We start from the raw sequence: 27,218 nt of genomic DNA on the forward strand, positions 1-27,218 counted from the left end.
ATTAGAGGTGCCAACTCGAGAGGTGCGGTTGGGTCTCAATTAATCCGCTACAGATAAGATTGAATGCGGAGTGGATTGAATGTCATAAGAATATGTTATAGTTAGGTATTAAATTAAATATTTTTCACTTAGTATAAACAATTTTATCATTGAACTAAAATAATCAATTGATAATTTATTATTTTTGTTTATATAAAAACTAATTTTATTTTAATGATATATAAATACAACATAATATCATATTATTTTATTTGTATTTATGTTATTAATTTAAGCAAAAAATTTTATATAAAATTAAATATTTGATAATTATGTTATTTTTTATAGAACGATTATATTATTTATAATAAACTTTTAATTTGCATACTCATTAGGTTATATAATAATATTAGATATTTTTAAAAATTTATGAGTAGAGTTAGGGTTTGATTTAAACTCTATCCATTGTCACCTTTATATGACATAGTAGTATTTTTTATAAGATGACGATGTACAATGATGAGAAGATGAAGATGAGAGTTTTGAATTATATAAATTTATTCGAAAAATAACATCAAAATTCTTTAAGTTCAACACACAAATTTTTGAATTTTGAGATTAAATTTTTTAACAGCCATACAAAAGTTTTTTAATTAATTAGAAGTTATCAGAAATAAAAATAGCACCAAATTTTCTTAAAAATAGCACGAAAAAGTTTTACAACATATCTTCTTCTACTACTTTTTTTTTCTTCATATTTTATCCTTTTTTTCCTAACATGTTTTTTTTTTCATATTTTGTTATTGATACAAATTTTTTTTTGTATCTTCTTATATTTTACTTCAAAAATAGAGGATTTTATCTAAATAATTTTGTTTTAAAGTTAAATTGTATACTTTTAAGTTGTAGATAATAATTTATCTTGCAATGAGATATAGAGATCAATTTAAATTTTGTATTTATCGTGGTAAAATTTTTATATTTTATATAACAAATTTTAGTGTTATTTCTATTTTTTTTATATTTCATGTAAAAAATTTTGGTGTTGTTTTTTTTGTCTCTTTTTATTTATTATCATTGTTTTTTTTTATGTTCTATTTTTTATTTTTTATAAAATTTTAAAATATACAAAGAAAGAAAGTAAATAAGAATATAAAAAATTTTGTGTAAAAACAAAAAAAGAATGCTGATGATGACAATGGTAAAGAAGAAGATAGTTTTGTGCAGGATACAGGTTATTAGTTTAGGAAAGTTATCAGGTGTACTTAAGAACACCGGTATTCCAATTGTTTTAACAATTTAGATCAACGGTTAAAATAATTGGAATATCGGTGTTCCTGGTACACCTGATAACCTTCCGTTAGTTTATATTATTACCCTCGTTTAAATTAAGTCAAGAAATATTTTTCTATTGGTGAATAAGATAAGAATTCCACAGTTGTGTCTTGCTCTTGCCCCACTCCATAAAGACAAAGTAATACATGACAGCCCCACAAAATATTTAAATTCCATAAACAATTTTTAAAGATTGTTTTCCACATCATACCAGTTGGCAAAAGTACTAGCACTAATCTCGTCATTTTACACTGCTTAATTAAAAAAAAATTATAAGAATCATATAAAAAATTAATGATCAAATTAATTATAAAATTTATATTAAAATAAATTAAATAATATATATTTATATATTAATTTTAATGTATAAGTAATATTTTTGTAAAGATATATTTTAAAAGAAGTGCTAGAGAAATAATAATTATCTTAAATAATATGAAGAATTACCAATCAAATATAAATACACTTAATCCTAATTTAATGCTACTCATTAAATTTATCCTTTTAACTCTATTAATTCATATTATTTACATATTATTTGAAAATGTTATTAGTTACCTGTATTTTTTTATATTTTAATCTCCAATGGAATACCATACTTCCACGACCTTTTGTTTTTTCGGACAAGCTATACTTTCATGGCATATTTTTCAATGCAGGTCACTCCAGCTCCTTAATAAAAAAGAAAAAACAACTGATAGAAAGAATGGAGGAACTGAAGCCAAGTGCTGCAAACTCTTCACCTCTCACCCCACTCGGTTTCTTGGACAGAGCAGCAACTGTTTACGGCGACACACCTTCCGTTATCTATGACGCCGTTACCTTCACCTGGTCCCAAACTCGCCGTCGCTGCCTCCAGCTCGCCTCTGCTCTCTCCTCCCTTAAAATCTACCGCGGCGACGTCGTCTCCGTCGTGGCACCAAACATACCCGCAACCTACGAGCTCCACTTCGCCGTCCCCTTCGCCGGCGCAATCCTCAATATCATCAACACACGCCTACGCGCCAGAACCCTCTCCGCTGTCCTCCGTCACGCCGAGTCCAAGCTCGTCTTTGTGGACATAGCCTCACGTGATGTCGTCCTCGAAGCTCTCTCTTTGTTCCCCGAAAATAATCCCCACCGTCCGATCCTCATCCTTATAGAGGACGATGAAGTCGAGCACCTAACTCCATCATCCACCGTTCATTTCGAAGACACGTATGAAGGCTTAATCTCCAAGGGAGATCCGAATTTCAAGTGGTTATACCCTAACAGCGAGTGGGACCCGTTGAGACTAAACTACACCTCCGGAACGACGTCGTCTTCACCCCAAGGAGTAGTTCACTCCCACAGAGGAACCTTTGTTATCACCGTTGACTCCTTGATGGATTGGGAGGTTCCGAAACAAGCGGTCTTTCTCTGGACCTTAGCGATGTTCCACGTTAACGGATGGTGCTTCCCGTGGGGGATCGCTGCCGTTGGAGGGACGAACATCTGCGTCCGCAAATTCGACGCGCCGGTCGTGTTTTCTCTCATCACGAGCCACCGCGTGACTCACATGTGTGCCTCGCCGGTGCTGCTTACCATGCTAACAAACACTCCCGACAACAAGCCGTTGGAGAATCCCGTCCACATTCTCACCGCCGGAGCGCCGCCTCCTCCGGCGGTGATCCAGCGAACGGAGTCTTTAGGATTCATAGTCAGCCACGGGTACGGCCTGACCGAGACTGGAGGAGTGGTCGTGTCGTGCGCGTGGAAGAGAAAGTGGAACCGTTTTCCGGCGGCGGAGAGGGCGAGGTTGAAAGCGCGGCAGGGAGTAAGAACATGCCTAATGACGGAAGTGGACGTGGTTACAAGCGCGGGAGAGAGCGTGAAGCACGACGGGGTAACGCTGGGTGAGGTAGTTATCCGCGGAAGCTGCGTGATGCTTGGATACCTTAAGGACCCCGAAAGAACAAAAAACCGTTTGAAAAACGGTTATTTCTACACTGGCGATGTTGGTGTGATCCATGAAGACGGTTACTTGGAAATAAAGGATAGGTTAAGCGACGTTATAACCACCGGTGGCAAGAATCTGAGCAGTGTGGAGGTGGAATCTGTTCTTTACATGCACCCGGCTGTGAAAGAGGCAGCGGTGGTGGCGAGGCCGGACGAGTACTGTGGTCAGACGCCGTGCGCCTTCGTGAGTTTGAAAGAGGGGTTGGTGGTGACAGAGGAGGAGATAATTGAGCATTGCAGGAAGAACATGGCAACTTATATGGTCCCCAAAACGGTGGCGTTTAGGGAGGAGCTTCCAAAGAGTTCCACTGGGAAGATTAAAAAGACTGTGCTGAGACAAATTGCGCAAGAAATGGGATCCATCCCATATCAAAATGTGAATAATAATTACTCCATTTTGTCTTAGACTGGAATCTTTGTATTTTGTAATAATACATATGGAAAGTTGAAAAATGAATGAGGGTTATTTTTACGTGAAACAGTGAAAAATTTAAGCTATCAGTAATCTACATCTAATAGTGACAATTTTTATATATTTTTAAAGGTGAAAATTCAATTGAAGTTCATTTAAAGTTGATATTTGAGAATTGTTGAATGAAAATTTAATCAAATCAGTTAAATCATCTAACAATTCTCAATATCAACTTCAAGTGAAATCTGATACGTTGGTAACTTCAATGATTGTTGAGCTAGAATTAAAATACTGGGGAGATAATGCTTAATGAAAGCCGTGACTTTGGGGTTGCTTATTTGGTCAACTTAGTTCGGTCTTGCATTATAGGTGGGGACCTTAAATAAAGAATTCAATTGAATATGGTTCCGATGAATATTAGTTACTTTACTAGAGAATAGAACTCAGCACCAATTTATCAAAAAATAACTCTAAAATTTGTTAAAATAACCTTAAATATGTTCTAGAAATATTTTCAATAATCTTGTATTATCCACGTTTTATATATTCTTCTCTTTTTTAGTTAATTCAGGTTTTATAATTTTATTTTTGGTTTGCCACTTTTTATAATTTCTGATAGACCAAATGTCGTCGAAGTTGACCCTTTGGTCTTCGTATTGGGCCTAATAGACGAACAATTATGCCAAGTTCGAATTTCGGGCCTTTTTTTGGGTTTTAAAACTTTTTCCAAAAAAAAAACGCTGTATGAAACATGCAATCTTTTATGACTGAAAACAATTCCTTTTTAGGATTTTTCATAACAAAATTTGATCATGCTTCATGCCAAATATAAATATCTATTGAAATGTGCGAATTACCTTGCAAAAATGAACTTAAAGATAGAATTAGATTTTATTTTTTGAGATATGCCTCCTCTTGAAATAGTGAAAATCTTGAGTGAAGATGATAGAGAGATTACCTTACCCTATTTAGATTGTAATTAGGTATTTTTTTTTTGGACTTCTACCCCTCTATAATATCAAAAAACAAAAAATAAATATCTATTGAAACTTAATCATCCTCACGAATTTTTTTCTTTATAAAGAAATGTTGTAAATTCAAATTTTAGTCCGTTTAAGAAAAAAGTTTTCAAAAATTTTTTGGCTAAAAGAAAAAAGATTTAAGTTCACATATTTTTTAAAACATTTTGCTTAGCTTTGGCTGTTTAATAAACTTGTTTTGGCATTCAAAAAACATAATTACTTTTATTAGCAGAAGATAAATATCGCTTTTACTTTTATCCTCTAAGTTTTAACCAAACACACTACACACACCATATGAAACTACATAGAAATCATAACTTGATCGACAAACAATATGTACTACTTAGAATTACAAACACCACTTATATCTTGGAGTCTTAGCTTGATCATATGTCTATATACAAACTTAGCGGAAATCATCATATATATCCATGTGTTTTGTGCCTTAGGAAATCTTTAAACCAAATTGCTGACTTTTTTGGATATCTTTTCAGGCCATTTTTATAGTCCGCAAAATAAATTCCAAACCTCGAAGTGTAGCCTTTGATCCATTCGAAGTTGTCGATCAATGACCATGCAAAATATCCTTTCACATTCACGCCATCCCTAAAAGATTAATTAGAGTTAACCAGCCGAGTTTTAATTTGAATACATCAAACATGTATAATATAAATGAAAAAAAAAAGACACAAAAAATAGCATGAAAAAAAAAACACTTTTCTATTATTATTCTGATAGTATATGCTTACTTTATTGCAGTTTGAATATTGTAGAGATGACTAAAATAGTAATCAATCCTATTTGTGTCGTTAAGGGCTTCATCAAGTGAGAGTGTTGGATCATTGAATTCATCTATACCTGTATAATGAATAAATTAAAATTGTTTTATTTGCATAATAATCATAAGAAAGTAACTCAAACTTAAATTTGGACGACCAAAAAGATAAGTTATTTCTATTAAGATGAGTATTTAAGTTTTAGCTTAAACAAAATACATGAGTTTAATTTTTAAAATTTAATTTTTATGCACAATGCAAAAATGCTATATAATTATTTAGTCAAATTTATATATGCGTTTAGGTAATTTTTTTAAGTAAAGATTGAAAATTTATTTTTGCTAACGTCATAAATATGATTGTATAAAATATTTTTATATTATTAGTGCATTAAAATTAAATTCTAATTTTTATATAATTTTAGTATAAAAAACTTTATACATACCAATATTTAATTATATATCAATACATTAGTAAAAAAATGTTAATTATATAGTATATATTTATTACCATTTTCAGTGATGTAGATCATAGGGTTGTTGTACTTTGCTTTAGTATAGAGCAAAAGTTCTAGAATTCCTTGTGGATAAACAAACAACCAATTTGAAAAAGCCTACAGGAACACAAGTTTACATTAAATAAATCATCATACCAAAAATGCAACTGAAATGAAGCATTGAAATGTGGTTAATTGCAAAATAAATGCATATATTTAATTCACATACCTTTGGACCGATAGGTTTTCCATTTCTCTTCGCTGTAATAATAAAACTATCTTTGATTTAACATTACAAGAAAGAAATAAAAAATATAATGTTTGGTAACAAAAAAAATTAATCAAAAATAGTTAGAATTTATTTTATTTAATGAATACTAAATAAAATAAATTCTGTCTATTTTTTTATTTTTCTAATATTACCAAAAAAAATACATAGATCTCGAAATTTACATATGGGCAAATGCCAATTACAATTTTGATCTAATAAGTAATAATGATAAACGTAAGATAGTGTTCTTACTTGTAAGATTAACTAGAAAATCCGTCATGAAGCTAGGGTTGGCATCCCTTAATTGTGGAGCATCGGTAGCATAATTGGCAGTGTAGTAGTTTAATCCAATGAAATCAAAGGACCCTCTTACAAGATTTGATTGATGAATTGAGAATTTTGGCAATCGGCTTCCAACCAGAGACCGCATGGAACTTGGGTATTCTCCTGTGGTTAATGGCTCCATAAACCTGTTAAACATTTTCCCCCTCTATAATAAAAAAATTTATACTATCTAAGTTAATGAATAAATAATTAAGTGTATCCAAGACTCAAGAGTAAATTATTAATTACTTTTACTCTTACGTAGAATATAGGCATTACAATAGTCATTTTTTTTAATTTCTATCAGTATGTTATAGATATATAATAATATTAGAATTTAATTCTGATACCTTAACAAAATAAAAAATTTAAAAAATTTTACAGAATTATCAAATTAGAGTCATGTATTTAAATAATCTTTTAAATAGTAAATTTAAAAATTAATTATTTTTATTAATGTGATAATATATGATTGAATATTTATGTAAAATTTTTTTATATCATCAGTAATAAAAATTAAATTCATATAATTATTGGGAATAAAATTTTTGAATAATTTGAAGTTTATTATTTCTATCGTTGATTTATGGTTAATAAAGAATAATAATACATACCATCCAAACATGAAATCAATGGCTCTTTGAGCAGCATGATGGTCCAATTCTGTATCATAGAGTGGCACCATCCAGTGACAAACTAGGGTTATCCCTATCAAGCCCTTTTGAGCTGCCTATACACAAAAGAAAATTTATAAAAAAATTTATATTTTCAATAAAATAATATTAAAAAGGTAATAACTCAAACTGCCAAAATTATTTTATTTAAGTTAACATTCACAACATCAATAATTATATTACACACGTATTACATATAATATATATTATCCAATTATTTCAAAAGTAATTAAAAAATATAACATAAGATAACTTTTAATTTAGTAATGTAAAATAAGATAATAATTTTGTATTACTTTTTACTAATTTTCTATTGTTTCTGAAATATTTTTATTTTTAATATAACTTCTTACCTTATTCGCGTAAATAAATAATTTTTTTTTGTTCTTAAATAAATATTGTGAAGAGTACCACTTTTAATATAGAGCTTACAGTCAATAAGTAGTTAGACCCTCACCTCTATTGATATTAGTTCTTGTAATATAATCTTCTGAGATATCTATAAATAATACTTTTGGCTACTAAAAGAAATAAGAATAATCAATTACATTTTCTCTCTATTCTTTGATTCTCTACTCTCTCTTTCTATTTCCAAACACTGCATTCACTCTTCACATCACTGCTGCATAATCACACATGGTATCACGAGCCTTCCACATTTTTCTTTTTCTTTGAATTCCGGGTCTTCTTCGACTTTCCAATTAGAACATCGCGATCCATAGCGTCCGATTCCAAAACCGCAACATCAACAACAACACCACGTTTCTTATTTTTCGGATTTTGGGTCGCATCTTTACTCTTGGTTGAAGACACAATTTCAGATACTTCAGCATCATCGTTGTTTTTAAGGTTCTGATCTATGGCTTTGATTGTTTCAAATGCATCAACCAACAACAACAAATTTCTCCTCCAACTTATTGTTGACAAATTGGAGGACACTAATTTTGTTACCTAGAAATAACTGGCTCTTTTCACCACCAAGGTCAAAATCTTGAAGTCCATATTATTGAGGGCAAAAAACTTTCAAAATATGAATATGATGCAATTCAAGTAACTGGTACAATTCCTTTAAAGCATTCAAAATAGCTTCTACATGATTACAATTTAAGTTTATGGCTCCTTGTATCCATTGATAGCTCTTATAAGAACAGCATGGTGGGCTGTAAATCTGCTCATTAGATCTAGAACAGGCTTTATCAATTATTTGCAGAATTTGCAAAATAAAAAATCAACCAAATAAAGACACAACTAAAGAATACCAAATTGAATACTCAGAGTATATCACAGTACCTCAAGAACATCAAGAAACTGGTAGATTCTCTTATTTCTTTTGGTTATAATGTCACTACAGAAACACATATCGAAATAATTTGTGATGGTCTCTCAAAAGATTATTCAAGATGTATTTCTCTTGTACAAGTAGAGTCAAAGTTTTTCAGTATTGGTGAAGTTGAGACCTTGCTAGTCTCTCATGAAGAAACCATTAAAAAATTTAAACAACTAACTTTAGGGACAGCATAGGCTCGGCTTGCTCACTCTCAATTTTCTAATTCAAGATTTTTTAGGAGAGATTTCAATGGTTGACGAGGTGGCCGTGGAGGCAGATTTGGCAGAGGAGGTAGAAACTCTTGGCAATCAGAAAATCTTCTTCAATGTCAAGTGTGCAGTAGACCTGATCATTCTGCACTCACATGTTTGTATCGTTTTGATCAGATCTACTATAGAAATCAATCATCATCCTTCAGTTCTAATAGTGGAAATCAACCTCCACCACCATCTAATGCATTCCATCATCCATAGTCTTACTTAACCTCTAGTTTAACATCTTCAATTGCTGATAGTATCTGGTTTTCAGATTCGAGTACCAGTTATCACTTGACCTTTGATTTTCAAAATTTTATCTCATCTACTGAATACACTGGCCCAGATCAATTATACATTGTCAATGGTTCTGGTATTTTTATTTCTCAATATGAAAATTCAGTTTTAACTCATCTAACTTTAAAAAGAATTTTTCTTTTTAAAGATCTATTACATGTCCCTGAAATTGCTAAGAATCTATTAAGCATCTCTAAATTTTGTTTGGATAATAATGTCTACTTTAAATTTTTGCCTTTTTCATTGTTGTGTGAAATCACAGTTCAACAAAAAAATTCTTCTCTAAAAAATTCTTAAGAATGGATTGTATGCTTTTGAAAATCTGTGTGTTCCACAAGCTTTAAATCATTAAAATATGGTTTAGTCTTTCTTAGCAACCTGCAAATTTAATCTTGCTCTTTGGTATAGAAGGCTTGGACATCCTTCTTCCTCTATTGCTAAAACTGCCCTAAAACAATGTAACATTCCAATTGATAATAATGAAGACTCTAACTCCTTTGTTTGTGAACATTGTTGTATGGCTAAAATGCATGTGTTTTCTTTTTCTAATTCTGACACTATATATATACTTCTCCTCTACAACTCGTTTTTATTGATATATGGGGTCTTGCTCCCAGTGCATTTTAATATGATTTTAGGTATTATGTGAGTTTTGTTGATACCTTTAGTAGATACACATGTCTGTATTTGCTTCAAAATAAATTCCAAGTGTTTGAAATTTTTAAACAGTATAAAATCCTAATGGAGAAACAAATTGGATTTTCTTTAAAACAAATGCAAACAGACAATGATAAACAATTTTTGTCATTCTCTTTTAATTCTTTTGTGCAAAAAAATGGTGTTGTTGATCGCTTGTCTTGTCCACACATCCATCCACAACAAGGAGTTGTTGAAAGAAAGCACATGCACTTGGATGGGTTTATCTCTTCTTGCTACTGTCAAACTTTCCTTTTCTTTTTGGGAAGATGCATTCTTGACCTCTACATTTTTTATCAATAGACTTCCTACCAAAATTTTGAACTATAACTCGCCTTATGAGATGTTACATAATGTGAAACCAAATTACAACATGCTAAAAGTTTTTAGTTGTGTATGTTGTCCTCATTTCAAACCCTTTAACACTCATAAAATGCACTATAGGTTACAATAATATATTTTTTTGGGCTATGCTCCTCAGTCTATCTAAAGGATTCAAATGTCTTACAAGTCAAGGAAAAATCTATGTTGCAAGAAATGTTATCTTTGATCAACAGTTGTTTCTCTTTTCATCTTTATTTGTTGTTTCTAGCATTCACAATGCAGGTTCTTCTTCCAAGGATTCAACTCCTCCTATTTTACCTCATCATATTTCAACTATTGAGATTGTGCACCCTGCCAATTCTCCACTCATATCAACCTCTTCCAATTTTCATCTCTCAAATCTTCATACTTCCTCAAACCAATCTTCCTCTAACTCCTCATTAAATATTTCTGGTGCTACACCAATTCAAGCAATAGAAACTGAACCCTCAGGAACTCCTATTTTTTGCCAAACCCCCACCTATCAAGTCACTCAAAACAATACAATATGGTTACTATGTCAAAATTTGACATTTACAAACCAAAAGTATTAACTGCTGCTGTCTCTTTCCATGATCTTCTCCAAAATCCACCGACATCCTTGAAACAGGCCTTGAATTCTTCTTACTGGCTAGGGGCCATGCAAGAAAAATATAATGCCTTAATGAAACACAATACTTGGATCTCACTACACCAACTTCCAATGCTACAGTCATTGGGTGCAAGTGGTTGTATGCTGTGAAAAGAGCTCCGGACAATACAATTAAAAAATATAAGGTAAGACTAGTAGCTAAGGGATATCACCAAGTTGAAGGTTTAGATTTTAACCAGATTTTTAGTATTGTTATAAGACCCTCTACCATTAGGACTATGATTTCTATTATTGTGACAAAAGGTTGGCCTCTGCGGTAATTCGATTTCAATAATGCTTTTTTAAATGGCACATTGGATGAGGATGTTTATATGAGACAACCACCAGATTTTACTTCCTCTAACTCTACTTTACAGGGGACAATGCATCTGAAATAGAAATTCTCATTCAATCTCTTCACAATAAATTCTCTCTCAAGGATTTAGGCGGCCTGCATTACTTTCTTGGCTTAGAATTCAGTAAATTACATAATGGTGATCTACACATATCTCAGTCAAAATATATTCTGGATCTATTACACAGAGCTCAGATGTATGAATCTAAAAACTGTATCGACCCCTATGTTATCTACTCTGAAACTCATTTTCCAAGGCTCACCAGAGTTTAAGGATCCAACTAAATATCGTTCACTAGTTGGAGGCGTTCAGTATGCTACTTTAACCCATTCTAAAATTGTCTTTTCTGTAAATATGATTAGCCAATTAATGCAGAATCCTAAGGAGCATTATTGAAAAGCTCTAAAGCGCACACTCAAATATCTCTCAGGTACGTATCATCATGGTTTAGTATATTCTAAATCTACTAATGTTCATATTCTGGTGTTTGTAGATGCTGATTGGGCTAGTGACTTAGATGATAGAAGAAGTACCAGTAATTATTGTGTCTACCTATGTTGTAATCCCATCTTTTGGTGAAGTAAAAAATAGAATGTAGTGAGTCAATCTTCCACTGAAGCAGAATTCAGGTGCTTGACAGATGTAAAGGTTGAAGTTCTCTGGGTGCAGAAGTTGTTACAGGAACTTAGCATACCTCAAATTGTCTCCCTAACCATCTTCTGTGACAACTTGAGTGCTATTATGCTTGCTGCCAATCCAGTTCTTCATAGTCATAACAAACATTTTGAAATTGATTTGCATTTTCTGCAAGATAGAGTTACAAAATGCCAACTTTTTGTGGTTCATATTCTTTCTGATTCTAAGGTAGCTGATGAGCTGACCAAGTCCTTCTCAGCAACTCTCTTTCATAAATTTCAAACCAAACTCAGGGTGGTTTCCAATTTTACATTGAGTTTAAGGGGGATGTGAAGAGTACCACTTCTAATATAGGGCTTGAAACTGATACAATTAAGGAGTAGTTAGAGTCTCACCTCTCTTGATCTTGGTTCTTGTAATATAACCCTCTGATGTATCTATAAATAACACTCTTGGCTACTAAAAGAAATAAGAATAATTAATTACATTTTCTCTTTATTCTTTAATTCTTTACTTTTTCTTCCTATTTCCAAATACTGCATTCACCTTTCACATCACTGTCACATAATACACAAATATACGTATCTAAAATAGGACTGTAAAATGATTAGTTTGTTCCATCAAAATTCATTTTGTTTAAATTTTTAGATGATACAGGTTGATTCATTTATTTTTCATTTGTTTACGATCTTGTTTATGGTAAAGTTGGTTGATTATGTAGATTTACCTATTTATTTTTTATTTTTTCAAAAGAAAATTAGACAAAAATTTATAGTTTTCGACCGAAAAAAGTTTTTTTTTTTGACAAATAAATCACTTTTGGACTAAAACACTTAAATAAATGGAGCTTTTTTAATGAGTGCCTTGAATTTTCAGGTCGAATAAAAAAATTAAAAAAACATTAACTCTGTAACTATTCTCTTTAACCCGTAATTTTTTACATTAATCAGGCCAAGTTCATTTAACGTCTCGTTTTTAGGGCTCAATTTTAACGACAAAAGTTTAAATCGGGTAAAAGACTTTTTAACAGATTTATTTGTAAGAAAAAATATAGGTAACCAACAACATTGCTGAACAATATAAATAACGGGGTTAAAAAAGTAAATGAATCCTAAATTTAATTATTGTCATGAGTAACTAATATCTAATAATAATCAAATTTCAAATTTTAAAAAATAAGGATTTCACATTGAGACTTTCTAACTAGTCTCTGGTCTTCTCTTTCTCTCAGCCCATCGCCGCGCCTCCGCAGCCGACGTCGCCTCCTTCTACGCCAATCTCCGAGTAGCCCAGATACAAGTATTTTAAGCTGGATGTTCGATTCAATAGGATAGCGGATGATTATTTATATTCTTACACAGATGGTTATTTGTAATAGTCTTTGTGCAAAGTATGTGATCAGTTAGGTAGCGTTTGTTTGTAGAGACACGACAGAACAGGACACTAAGACAAAGACAATAGGACAGAGACATTAAAAATTATGTTTTGTGTATCATGTTTGGATACGATGGATAGGACACTAATGTAATGTCCAGTATTATGTTTGGATACACATGGACAAGACTAAAATATTATATGAAATGACTAAAATAGCCATGTGATTCCAAATTTTCTAGTATAAACTAATTTAATAAAAAATGAGAGTACATAGGAGTACAGACAGTAGGAACTTGAAAAAATATTTGAAGCAGTCAAAAATTTTAATAAAAAATTATATAATAGTATTTATATTAAAATAAAATTTATAAATATAATTATTTTCTTTTTAAATTTATTATTAATATGTAGGAATACATATGGTTAATATTAACAAAAAAAATAAATTTGAGTTTGATTAATAAAAAATTTCGTTTAGGTTAACAAGCCAAATTAATTTTAAATACAAAATCACTTTTATAAAAAAATCCATTTTTACATGGAAAAAAAATTAATTTTTCCACATAAAAATCTATTTTTATTTAGAAAACTAATTTTTTTATCTAAAATTTTATTTTTCTTTTCAAAAAATTAATTTTTCTTTAAATTATATAAAATCAATTACAATTTATAAATTATTTTTTAGCATTTTAAAATATCAATTTTATCTTTATAATATTTATCTTTTAAAAGTCTCAAGACTAATTATTTTTGTTATTATTTTTATTACAAATCAAATAATATAATATAAGGTTAAGATGATATTGAAGTAAGAATGATAAGAAAAAAGAAATTAGCCAGTCCAATAAAAATTTTTATAAAAAAGAGAAAGTACCTAAAGAAAAAAAAGAGAAAGAAGGAAAACGTAGAAATAGAAAAAGAATATGGAGAAAAAAAAAGTACTTTCTGAGAACAACACAAAATAGGAAAAATAAGAAGGGGTAACAGTGGAATAATAAAAAATAGCACCATGGACAAAAAAAAATTCATAAAAATAGTCCGTGTCCCTCTTTCAAATCCCGTGTCCATCGTTGTCCTTCGTAAAAGAGTGGATACAAAAGTATAAAAAACTGTCCCGGAGACACTATGTTCAGTGTCCATGTCTTTGCTTCCAAACGCTTTTTAAAGATGTGCTGTCTATGTCTCTGTGTCCTGTCTCCGAAAACAAACGCTACCTTACAACTTACAAGTAGTAGAGGCTGGATGTTTGATTCTTTAGGCTAGTAGATGGTTATTTCTATTGGTACATAGATGGTTATTTGTAATAGTCTTGATATAGTGTGTCTGATCAGAAACAAATAGTAGAGGTTGAATGTTCTATTCCATAGCCTTTCACTGACCTAAAAAGGTTGGAAACAGAGACACGAAACGCTAGCAGGAACGGGCCTTCAGTCAGGACGCGGGCGGCGACGGAATGTCTCCTACACAAAGCTGGACGCTTGATGGCTACACGAGGGAGGCACTCCGGATGACAACAGCAGTGGAGAGACCAGACGGATGAAACTTGGAGGCGAAAAGGTGTTTGATTCCGACGACTGTTCATGTTGTGGCAGGAGTGTCGGCAATGAGTGCTCTCTTAAGTAAATGCACGTTCAGTTTTGGGGGTAGGAGAAACGGTTTGACGGCTAGATCAAAAAAGGGTAGATAATATTAGGGTGTAGTGTGTTTTAGTTAAAATGGGTCAATTTTAAGGTTTATTGTTCATATTGTTCAAATAGGTCATTAGTTACCTAATATTATCCTATTTACAATTATTAACCAAACCCTAAATATAAACATATATGCAACAAAAATTAAAGCTTGGTTACAAAACCTGATACTTAGTTTTGTAGATATTGAAAGCAGCTGCATGAGCCAATAATTGATGGTGTGACACTATATAGGGTTCAGTAGCTGAGTCTCCACCACTGCAATTTAGGTTTTGCCAAGATGAACATCTCAATGGTGCACCAACTCCATCTGCGTAACCATGTTTACTGAATGACCATGGTTCATTAAACGTAATCCAATTCTTCACCCTGTCTCCAAATTCCTTAAAGCAAACCTCAGCATATTCCTTAAAATCCTTTCTAATGATATTCAAAAAAAAAAGAAAAAGAAAAAGAAAAAGGTTTTAATATTTAGGATATATGTTGATGATCATGCATTATATATAGTTTCGATTAATTAGGTACTAATTAAGAAATATGAATTACACTATATTAGGGCTTAAAAAGCCTCCATATTCATCTTCTAAGATTTGAGGAAGGTCCCAATGAAAAAGAGTTGCAAAAGGTTGAATATCTGCATTGAAATAATACCATATGTTATTAGAAAATAATAAAAATATCAACTTTAAAAAAATTGAACCGATTATTGAATCATCCTAATTATTAGTTCGCTGATTTAGAAGTTCAATCAATTTAATTGTAAAATAATTAAATTATAATAAAATAATATATAAAATTATAAAAAAAATATACAAAAAAACATAAATATATGCTATTATCAATTTTAAAAATACATAAAAAAAAGTGCAAACCAATTAAAATTTTATAATCTCATATAAATATAACATAAGAGTTAACAAAAAAAATCAAATCTCAACAACATTCATGATATTATACATTTTATGTTATACAATAATAAAAAATAACCAAACAAAAAAATTAATAGTTTAATTATATCTTAATTCGCAATTTTTTTATTTAAAAAATAAGTTTATTTTATATTTTTAATTTTAATCTATATAATTTAAATTAAATGTGTTTCTTTGGTCTGTATTATTAAATGTATGTATTGTGTTATAATATTAAAGATAAGAATAGTTTATTTTATATATATAATTGTCATAGATTTGAATATTCCATTATTAAAAACAAACTTTTTTTTTCTAAAATTAATCGATTTTTAATTTGGTCTGACCGGTTGATTTTTGGTTGATTTAGCGACTTATAATTGATTCTTAAACAGATAATTTTAGTTTATCAACTGAATCGCATAGTTAAACAGTTTTCAATTTCACCGATCCAACTAATTGATTCAATCTGGTTTTCAAAACATTAAAAAATATTATATGCAGTAGTTATATAAGGCATAATTAAATGAGCAAATAAAACTGAAAATATTATGTAAGGGGAAAAAAATCAGATACTTCATTGACATATATATATATATATATAGTGATGACCTTTCGCTAGTAGCTCGTTGATGAGATTATTGTAATAGTTGATTCCTTCCTTGTTCACACCTCCACTGAGCCTTCCTTCTAAAATTAGTCAATATAGTGGAACTAATTAACACTAGAATACGATTTAATTTTCATGCTCCAACGTTAAAAATGTAAAAAGTTTTATACAAATATTTAATTGTGTATTGTTATATAATTAAAAGTAGTTAACTTTTAAATTCATCAAGTTAGAAATCATTTAAACACATAAATTTTATTAGATATAATTGAATAAATCCTTTTAAATGGTCAATGTATCAAAATTAAATTCTTAAAATATAAAGGTAAATTTATTTTAACTTTTAAAGAAATAATTTAACCTTATTTTTTTCCATTTAAATTTAAAAGAGCGTAAAGCAATATTTCTAAAGCTTTTCAAAAGTTGTTGATGTCTCTCTTGCATTGGCTTTTAAATGAGTAAAAAAAAAAGTGTTTGGTAAATATATGTAAAATTATTCTTAAAATCTAAAATGACTATATAAAATATAAATATAACAATAAGTCAGTATTATTAAACTTTTCAATTCTAATAAGTAATACCAAATCTATCCTTCAAGTTAAGAAAATGAGAATTTGATTTTTTTTTTTTTAAGAATTGTATTTTTTTGACATTCATTAAAAATGAAGGAAGCAAAAGTAAAAGCTAAAAAAAAGGAAAAAAAGAGTCTTATCAATTATAATTGTGTGTATAAGGAATGATTCTTTGAGTCCAAAAAATGAGCCCTAAATCAATAATTTGGTGAAAGACATGCAGTATTTGTTCATAAAATTAAGAAATAATCCTAACTAATGGTAATATGAGAGAAATTATGTATCCATGTGTTACTTACTTGGTAGTATTCTGGACCATGATATGGAGAACCGATAAGCATCCATGTTCATATCCTTCATAATCATAACATCTTCCTGCTTAATCAATAGCGCATGTTTTTAAAGAATGTCAATTATGTGATTATTAATTTGGTGCCATCTCTGGTGGCCCTTTATGTTCAGTGGTTATGTTGGCTAAAAGCCAGAGACCAATCAAAATGTGACAGATAAAAGATAGAATTGCAGCTGACTAAGGATTTGACATGGTTAAAGACACGGTAAATTTTTTAATAAAGCACGGTGAATTAGTTAGGAGGAGTTAATTACTAGCCAATGATTTTTTTCTTGGACAATGTTTGGACTGGGCAGCCCAATCCGAGCCGGACTTGGATCTATAACTTGTTCCCCACCCAAGTCCAGATTGGCAACTCTCTTCATCTTCAACGTTCTTCATCTTTCTCCTCAAGGTTCCATCACATTGCGGTCCTGCATGGAGTTCTGCGCTGCCGCCTGTCCTTGCACGAAGCTCTTCCACGACGCCGCCTGTCCCTGACTGTTGCTGTGCTGCTGCAAGATCGTATGAATTGGCACACGTTTCTCACCCGTTGTGATCCTTCCATGGCCGGCCAGTGCTAGTTTCGGGGCATACCCGTTGTTTTAATATTATATATTTTTGGAATAAACTAATCTGTTAGAAGGTTTAAAATCCACACTGAACTCAAAAAATTAAAGTCCAGACAAACCCAACCTATTATCTTCTTCAATCTCTTCCTCCCAACTAAGGAGTGGATTATTGCCGAAGTGCCCGCATCCTCCTCCTCAAGTCTTAGCTGAAGACAGAACCATATCGTTTCATCCCTTCAGGGCACTGTTCAGCGCAGACTCTCAAACTATAACTATCAGGTCCTTTTCGTTTCTCAGGTCCAGAGATCAAAGTCTCAATCTCATTCAAAGTGAAGTTCGAAGACATAGAGTTTGTTGGTTTGTTAGAGAAGGATGAAGATTTTATGAAAAGACCCCTTGTTAACTTAAGTTAGATTAAATTTTTAGTACTCTATAACAGCTAAATTTGGTGCATTGCTTCTTTGGCTTGGGGTTGGACTTGCCCAAAAGAAAACAAAAAGGCTATCCAAGATGAAGGCGACGATGCAAATTGGTGGCAATGGCCACGGGAGGATTGGCTATGAAAGGTGATAAAGGGACAACTACAATTACCTTTTTAACCTTTGGTCATTAATAAATATTTAAAATTATTTCTGGTAAAAATATTTTAATTACCTATCTTGGATTAATGATGATGATTAACTTTATAATTACAAATCTAACTATCTTTAAAATATGACAAGTGTCATTTTATTATTGGTAGGTCAATACCTAGCCATCCTTAGCCACCACTAACCAAGGTACCAGAGACTTCACCTATTAGTTTATCTTATATGCAAGCAAATTAAATATATTGTGGAGTGGTTTAATTTGTAGTATATATTATTGCACCTTATAACGATGGTATTCATCGATGGCCACATCCCCGTTGCTTCTGTCATCTATCTTGCCTATATATTATGTATATATAGAGCACGAAATAAGATTTTATAATAACAAATATGTATTTTTTTACTGGAATAACAAATAGATTACATCAATATAATAATTGAATAGAGTTAGGGTTCTAATAATAATGTTAGTTTTTTTAACTTACCCGGCCCGTCCCCTTTCAAATTCAAAATCTTTAGAGTTTATGTTAGGAATTTAAATGCGTATTTTTTTATTGGCCTAAATTTTTGAAAAAATAGTATCATACTATCATCATATGATATCAAAAAAAACTTTTTTACTCAAAAGATTTAGATTTAATTTCTATTGATTCCAAAAAAAAAAAAAACATCAAACCATAAATAAAAAATTTATGCAAATTGTACGTAAACTCATTTCATATGATGATAATTTATTCAAATGGTAATTATTTATTTCAACTCTTAATAAATAACTTTTTCTTTAAAAAGAATCAGTTTAACTAACCAAATAAAAAATGATTTTGTTACAGATACAAATATTATGTATAGATCAGACATTTAATTAATATAATTAATAGAGACTAATGAGAAAAGGACCTGGAAAATTATGAGCGAATGTATCCCATATACTTGGAGTTCTACCACCAACAGCTGCTGCACCTTCGTACTGATTAAATTTTTCATAAACATATATAGATAGATACACTGATACTAGTTATCACATGTTTGATATATATCTAGAGAGAGAAAAATTAATCAAAACTTTAGGCCTTGGATATACCTGGTAAGAAGATGATGCTGTCCCAAAAATAAAACCATGTGGGAAACTTGCTCGGTTGAGAGATGCAGAACTACTAATACCAGTGTTCAATATGGTTTCGGCTTCAATGCTTTTTAAGCTAAGAACCAGAATCATAGTAACGACATATTGAAAATAATGGAATGCCATAATCCACAAATATTATGCTTTTCCTCACTTCATCCAAGAATACAATGTTGCCTCCTATATATATTATTTAAAAATATTATTTACACACTAAAATCGTAAAATTTAATTATAATATATTTATACATAAATATATATAATTTAATTTATTTTTAATATATTTTAAAATATATCTTTTTATATTAATAACTAATTTTAATAGTTAATTTTGATGTATATCTACGTGATATAGAAATATTATATTAATAGAACTTATGTGCACTATTAAACACGAAATAAACGAAGGCATGACACCAATTATTGGAAGGAAACCGAAAGATAATATATTTTATATATACTATTGAATTTGACTATTTTGTTTATTAATTAAGCCCACTTATATGTATGTGGGGACAAAAGTTATATACAATTTCTTTGCTTCTCGATTGTAAAATATATGATATGATTTAATTATTAGTATATCCATAATGCGAAGCAATAGGGATAGTAAGATTCAAGAAATTAAGTGGAAAAATAAATAATCTTATATTTTAATTTAATTATCACTATCACAAAGGAATACACTTGTGTGTATATATAAGATGTTTTATTTCTAACAAAGGAATACACTTGTGGAATATACTTTTATAAGTATTGATAGTAGTTCACAATGCAACTTTGAAAGTGTAAGTAACAAACATATCATAAGAAAGAATTTTATATGAGATAATTATGGATGAAAATTTATATAAACAACTATAATTTGTGAAATTTTTATTTTGAAAATGATCTTAAGTAACTTCTCTATTAAAAACAATTCAATGCTTAAGAATGGATCTTGGAAATATAAAGCATTATTACGAGCATTACGGGTGTGCATGGTCCGGTCCGATTCGAAGATTTGGTTTGATTTCGAACATTTTAGGAGCTAATTTGGTGTGATTTTACCAGGTTTAGGGCCGGATAAAGGTCTCAAAAATAGACTCGGTTATTATTTCGGGTCGGGTTCGGGCCATGGCTCGGGCCACTCAAAATCAGCCCGGTCATCATACATAATTAATATTTTGTATTATTAGTGATGGATGATGGCTATTCTTATGTAAAATTTAAGTATTGTAAACCTTAATATTTTGTGTTATTAGTTATTATAAAACTATAAGTTAATATTTTATGTTTAAAATACATAAGATTTTAGACTAATTAATGCATAATATTATGTTATTTGTATTGATTTAAATATTTAGTGTTATTAGACAATATTAGTATTGATTATGATTAAGCTTTAATTTTAGAGAATGGTTGGTTCTTATTATATTTTTCTAAATGAATTTTATCATGTCAAATAATGGTTGGAGTCTTAGAAATTTGGAAATGTAATGTATCAAGGTAATGTAATGTTAACGGCCTGATTTTCACCCGTTTTTATCCGGTATAATCGTAACCCGAAAGTGTATAGGTTTCATCAAGTCAAGGGTTGGATTCAGGTCTAATAAATAGGCTACTCGATATATATTTCGGGTCAAATTTAGATCATATCAAACCTAATTTTATCCGGTCCATATACACCCCTAACAAGCATAATGAGAATAGAAAAGCACAAGTTAGTACAATTTATACTTACAGGGAAAAAAAATCAAATAACACTTACAGATATTAGAAAATGTATTAGATTTATATCTAAAAAATAAAAATAAATATTTTTTATAATGAACTATATATAAATTAATAGGAGGCGTAATATTTTTTTTTAAAGATCTCATTAGACAAAAAAAATTAAATTAATAATTAAATAATAATAAAAAATAATAAATTTTAATAATCTCTTAATATATGTTTTTTATAATTTCTAATAGCTAGACGAGTGGAGTAGAGTGAGGTATACGTTTCGGTTTGGGAAAAAAAAATCTACGTTATGCTATTATAATCAATTATTTCGTGCAATATTGCTTACACCGGTATCTTTTTTATTTAAACATTATTATAGTAGACCATCATTGTCCTTGACAATATTTAAAATATTTTGCTAGATTTCAAAAAATCTGTTGCAATGGTTATTAAATTTTATGTGCTTACTTTTTCAACTAACCTCCTAATAAATATTTACATTTGTCCATGACCGGTGGAGAGGACAAAAGAAAAAAAAAAATTGGTAGAATGTGAATTAAAAACGTGAAAATTAAAAATTCTCGTTTTATCTTATATATATATAATGCGACGTAACGTTCAACAATTTATTCTATAATGTTTATTATGGTGCTTAAAAATTTAGTGTTAGTTATAAAAAAATAATTAAAATTGAATTTAAAATTATAAAAATTAATAAATTTTAAATATTTAAAATTTATTATAAAGATAAATTTAATAAAAATTTAGCACTAAGTAATAACTTGATGGGAATTGATTTTTATTTTATTTTATCTGCCTACGTCTCACATTTAATTTAGGATAAAATCTATAAACGAAACAAATAGAAATTAATATCACATAAATATTCTAAATACAATAACGTTATGTGGCTGTCTTGTTTGTGTTTATATGTAAATTAAATTTATTAGATTTGACTACTTATACTTTTTAAACTAAATCAAATCAATAAAAACCGAATTGGTAAAAAAATTATTAAATCAAAATATATAGCTTTGCCTTTGATTTAGTAGAGTTAAAAAATGTTAAAATGACTAACACATGGTAAATCAAAATAATAGACTTTGATTTATACTCATCATAGTAAATAAAAACAAGTGATTTCGATTTATATCTCTAAATAATTTGAAACGAATAGCTTTGATTTATAGGTATTGTAGAGTATAGTAAAATTGAATGTATTAGATTCGATTTATTATATATACATCTATATATATAATTCGAATTCAGTTGTTTTGAATTACAATTCACAATTTTCTCCACCCAAAACACACCTTAATTAGAAAGAAATATTAGACAATAATATCACAAAATTCAAAACTGATTGTATGGAGGACAACCCAAATCATATTTATTGGTTAGACGAAATTGTCCATATTACTAGTGACACCAATAAAGAGGTTAATGAATGAATTTTTTTTTAAGATAGATTAAAAATGTTAGTAATATTAAGTCGCCATTTAGAGTATTTGTTTATAAACGTTAGATAGGAATTAGAATTTCTAAACTACAAATAGTGGTTAGAGTAGTGATTTAGTAGTTGTTAGATTTTTTCAATTATAAATGCTACTTAGAATAGTGATTATAAATAACTGTTAGTTACAGTAGTAACTAGAGGTTCCGTTAGAATTTATAAGTTGTAAATGTTAGATTAAGTAGTGAAAATTATTCTAGTTAAAATTTAATTTAACTCGAAAGTATCAATGATAATAGTAATTCAGGACTGTGATATATTTTACATTAAATTTATTTTTTATTAGAATTTTCTATGTTAGGTCTCTATTTAGATTTAGCTCGAATTTTTTATTTTGAACTTGTAGATTATTTGTTTGGATTTAAGGCATTTTTTCGATTAAGTCGTGAATTATTTAATATTTTTTTAGTAAAATATTTTGTTATGATTCTTAAAAATAATTTTTTATTGTTATACAATTTACGGATGTATCACCAACATGAGAAGGTAGCATGGTATGTTCCTAGACGATAGGATTATACCATTTTTGTATATGACCGATTTGTACCATCTTATAAGACTGAGCGAGACTTGATTTAGCTAGATTAGATGAGCCATTAGTAAGTGCATTCGGAGAGTGTATGATTATGCTACAGGATGTAGCGTATCAAGTAGAGCTCCCGACTGATGGTAAATATGATAGTGGATGTCTGACAAATTTTGAGAGATACATAGAGCGAGGGTGACCGACCAGTATAGCCTTGATTCAAGGAGTTATTAGGTGTCTTATCTCCTGCAAACCATATATCGATAAGACTTGGATGTAGGACACATTCAGTGAACTTCCTCAAGGCACATATGAGGATACGGTTAAGACATATGTAAAGGCGTACATCATGATGCTGTTATCGGCTCAACTTTTCGGTGACAACTCCGGTACACGTCTTCACATTCATTGGCTACCATACGTAGCTAGGCTAGAGGATATGGGCAGATACAATTGGGGATTCATTGCTATCTCGTGGTTATATTGGTGCATGTGTTGTGTGGCCAATAGAAATGTGGTAAAGTTGGCCGGTCCATTGCAACTCCTTTAGTCATGAGTCTTCTAGCAGTTTCCTAGTTTTAGGTAGGGGTGGCAACATGCACCCTATCTGCGGGTACCCAATCCGATCGAATAGAGTTGGCAACCCGATCCGCAGCGGACAAGATTTTTGTACGGATCGAGTAGGGTGCGGTTAAGTCTCAACCCTATCCAACCAACCCGTACCCTATATATGTGTGTTATAAACTTATATAAAAATATGTTTCAAGTGGATGTTGAATCAAGGACCTGTCACTAAATGCAAAGGATCCTTAGCTACTAAGATAAGATCATTAATTGATAATTTAATATTTTTTTACATAAAAATCAATTTTATTTTAAATTATCATCAAGTTATATAATAATGTTGCATATTTTTGGTAATCTACGGATAGATTAGGATTGGATGAAAATCCTATCCTATTCATTGCCACCCCTAGTTTTAGGCTTGATGGGTTTGACGCGATTCATTGACCGTTAGCGTCGAGGTATTTGATGTTTATGGTTATTATGTTTGTTAATATTTTTTCGGTATATGGCCGTTGTTGATAAAATGTTTGGGTTTCAGGTGGTCAGGTTATCCGCCAATATTGCTGAAGTCTAAAAGTGTGGGGGTTATTGCTGAGTTCTCGAACTAGATACTCTATCACCTCCAACTGAAATACTCCTTGCTATATCATTATCGCTACCATCAACAATCGTGGCGGGTTCCACATCATCATCATCATCATTATCATCCCGCAGTACATCTTTGACACCATCTAATGCTCCACCCTCCCCAAAAACTGGCATCATAATAGGAGTACTGGCCATCACAATAGCAAGTTCACGGAAAGGTCGATTATTACTTATTTGTCCATCACAATCGCAGTTTTAATCAATTGCGAATGACGAAGATGTAACCAAAACTGCCTCAAGTGCAATGATAGGCACCGATGATGAGGCACCAATAGGCATTGAACTAGAGGCTCCTAACATTGCTAAAGATTGACGATAACTTGGCCAATAACTAATGAGTCCTCACCTCAGAAAATTGACGATGACATGTAACAGAACTTACAAATCTTCGCAACTGTCTATCACGAAGGAATCGTAATTCACACCATCACGTACAACAGAAATCAGAATTCTATAGAATAATTTATCCACCCGTTTCATATCATGCAATCCCAATTTTTGGATTATAATATTTTGAAACTCAATGAAACTCATAAAAAATTTGATAAAAATACTCAACAGATCCTTATCAGTATATTTTATTCCCTCTCGTGTTTTTTTCTTAATCGACCATCTATAGTATACAAGAACCAAAAAACTATCATCACTAGCCATTGTGAGTCCCATTCTAATGAATTCAGAACGTTCCAATCATTTTTATATAACAATTAATCCTTGGTAAATTGAATTAGTTGAATTCGATTTATATAACTTTCTGGGTATAATAATAATTTAAATTAAGTAAATTGGATTTACTTTAGTTATTTCAAAGAGTAAATCAAAATAATTTGTATAATTTTATGTGTCGAGCCCTCCTTTTTATAAATCGAATCTAGTAATTTTGATTTAGTGATGGTCTTGGTAAATCAAATTTATATTATTCAGTTTACTTGCTTTTGTGTTAAATCGAACTTGTTTAACTCGATTTACATTGTATATGACTAAATCAAACTTATTAACTTCGATTTACATAAAAATGTTTTAAAAACAGGACATGCATGTAACGTTTTGGATTTTAGGACTTTCGTGTAATATTAAAAGACATTTGTATTGTTTATGTGATTTACCCTTTAACCTATAATCAAATTGCATGAGAGGCTACTGTTGACGTTGAATACACTACAAATTATTGGGTATATATTTAATTTAATATTCAATAAATTAATATTTTGAACATGAAAATGTAAGTGTTAATAATTTTAGTAAGAGGTGAAAATTAATTTGATGTCTAATAAAGGATTAATTAGATAAGATTATTTAAAATATTTAATAAAATTATTAATAAATGACCATTTTTTGGTATTTTGTTGAGTAGTTTAGTAACTCGATCGTTAGTGAATATCATACGAGTTTAATTATTTTGTTTTAAAATTTGGAACACTCTTTTATATTTAGAAGTGTGAATTTATTTATTCTATTTTAGTTTAGATTATTTTTGATGTTATTTGATATGACTGTTGTAAATTGGTTATAAAAAGTTCGACATATACATTATAGGTCGACTATTAAAATTAAAACCACAAATTAAAACATTATGATCTACATATGTTACTACCATAATTTGGTAATAGACAAATTTAGATCACGAACTCCTAATATAAAAAAGAAAGAAAAATTCATTTAGAGGTAAATTGAATATTGCTTAAATATAAAATTATAAAAAATTGATTTGACCATCAACGTTCTCTTTGTTAAAAGACTTGGCGAACTTTTTTTTTTTATTAACAATCAAATAATGTTATACAAGCATTTCAGAATAATTATTACATACGGCAGGCATGGATTACCAATACCAATCTCTCTGCTTTTGGCATTGACATTGGTAACAGAAAGCTAAGTTGAAGTATTAGATCCCATTTAGTTTGAGCTTATTAAATTAGTTGTAACCAATTCCTTGTATTTAGATTATAGTTTGTTTGAGCAAATTAATAGAAATACAGTTTCGCTTTATCCTCTGTTCTCTCTGTTTCCTTTTCTCTGTTTTTCAGCGATTTGACTCCATTGTTGCCAATCTCTTGCTACAATATTAGTTAAACTTAATGGTATGAAAATGACATGGCTAAATAGTAAATACACATTTTGATCTCTATAAAATCATTGCCATTCAAGTTTTACCATCAGAAATTTAGCTAACTTGGTTGAATACAACGGAATCCTATATACACTTTAGCATAAAATTAAATGTATGTTTTGGACTGAAGCTAAGTGTCTCACAAGACTTAAAAACATAGAAATTACAATCAAGAAGAAAAAAGGAAATTAGGGAAGAATAAGTATAGAAAATCAAAATTAATTAATTTAATATTAGTTAATTTTTTATTATTGTAAATTATAAAGTTATTTTTTAAAAAGTTTTTATTTTTTAGAGTTTAAAATTTAAGATAAAATGATCATTTTAAAAAATTTGACTAATTAAAAAAAATTGGCTCTGAAATTGAATTTATTATGAAAATAATTTGTTCCTTATTGCTTATTTATGTAGTACATGAGAATGATGAAAGGAAACTCTACTTAACCAATGCTGCATTATAATTAAGGGCACAAATAAAGCACATGTACGGAAATCATCATCATCATCATCATTAGGGAAACACTTACATACATATTAAATCATATATAGA

The 27,218-nt window shown here is 30.0% G+C and overlaps 2 protein-coding genes across 4 annotated transcripts; one reads left to right on the forward strand and one right to left on the reverse strand.

Annotated features, from left to right (window-relative positions):
* The first annotated feature begins 1,726 nt into the window (after nt 1–1,726).
* LOC112801841 (2-methylpropanoate--CoA ligase CCL4) lies at nt 1,727–3,770 on the forward strand. The gene has a single exon (XM_025844784.3). It carries the CDS (start codon nt 1,859–1,861, stop codon nt 3,695–3,697), a length of 1,839 nt encoding a protein of 612 aa, XP_025700569.1. The 5' UTR covers nt 1,727–1,858; the 3' UTR covers nt 3,698–3,770.
* Nucleotides 3,771–5,020: 1,250 nt separating this feature from the next.
* On the reverse strand, nt 5,021–19,770 carry LOC112801842 (beta-glucosidase 12). 3 transcript variants are annotated; one of them, XM_072237431.1, is made up of 13 exons: nt 19,556–19,770; nt 19,372–19,441; nt 18,755–18,813; nt 17,281–17,359; nt 16,412–16,489; nt 15,438–15,525; nt 15,056–15,311; nt 7,207–7,322; nt 6,521–6,738; nt 6,227–6,258; nt 6,012–6,114; nt 5,475–5,583; nt 5,021–5,331 (listed from the first exon to the last, which is right to left on the reverse strand). In XM_072237431.1, the coding sequence occupies exons 1-13, from the start codon at nt 19,721–19,723 to the stop codon at nt 5,145–5,147; spliced, it is 1,563 nt and encodes a 520-aa protein (XP_072093532.1). In that variant the 5' UTR covers nt 19,724–19,770; the 3' UTR covers nt 5,021–5,144. The 3 variants fall into 3 exon arrangements, with proteins under 3 accessions (XP_072093532.1, XP_025700570.1, XP_025700571.1); XM_025844785.3 differs by having other exon boundaries at nt 17,281–17,356; nt 19,556–19,769; XM_025844786.2 differs by lacking the exon at nt 18,755–18,813 and having other exon boundaries at nt 17,281–17,356; nt 19,556–19,754.
* Nucleotides 19,771–27,218: the final 7,448 nt, after the last annotated feature.

This window comes from Arachis hypogaea, chromosome 5 (assembly GCF_003086295.3).
Source record: "Arachis hypogaea cultivar Tifrunner chromosome 5, arahy.Tifrunner.gnm2.J5K5, whole genome shotgun sequence".
NCBI classification, from domain to species: Eukaryota; Viridiplantae; Streptophyta; class Magnoliopsida; order Fabales; family Fabaceae; genus Arachis; species Arachis hypogaea.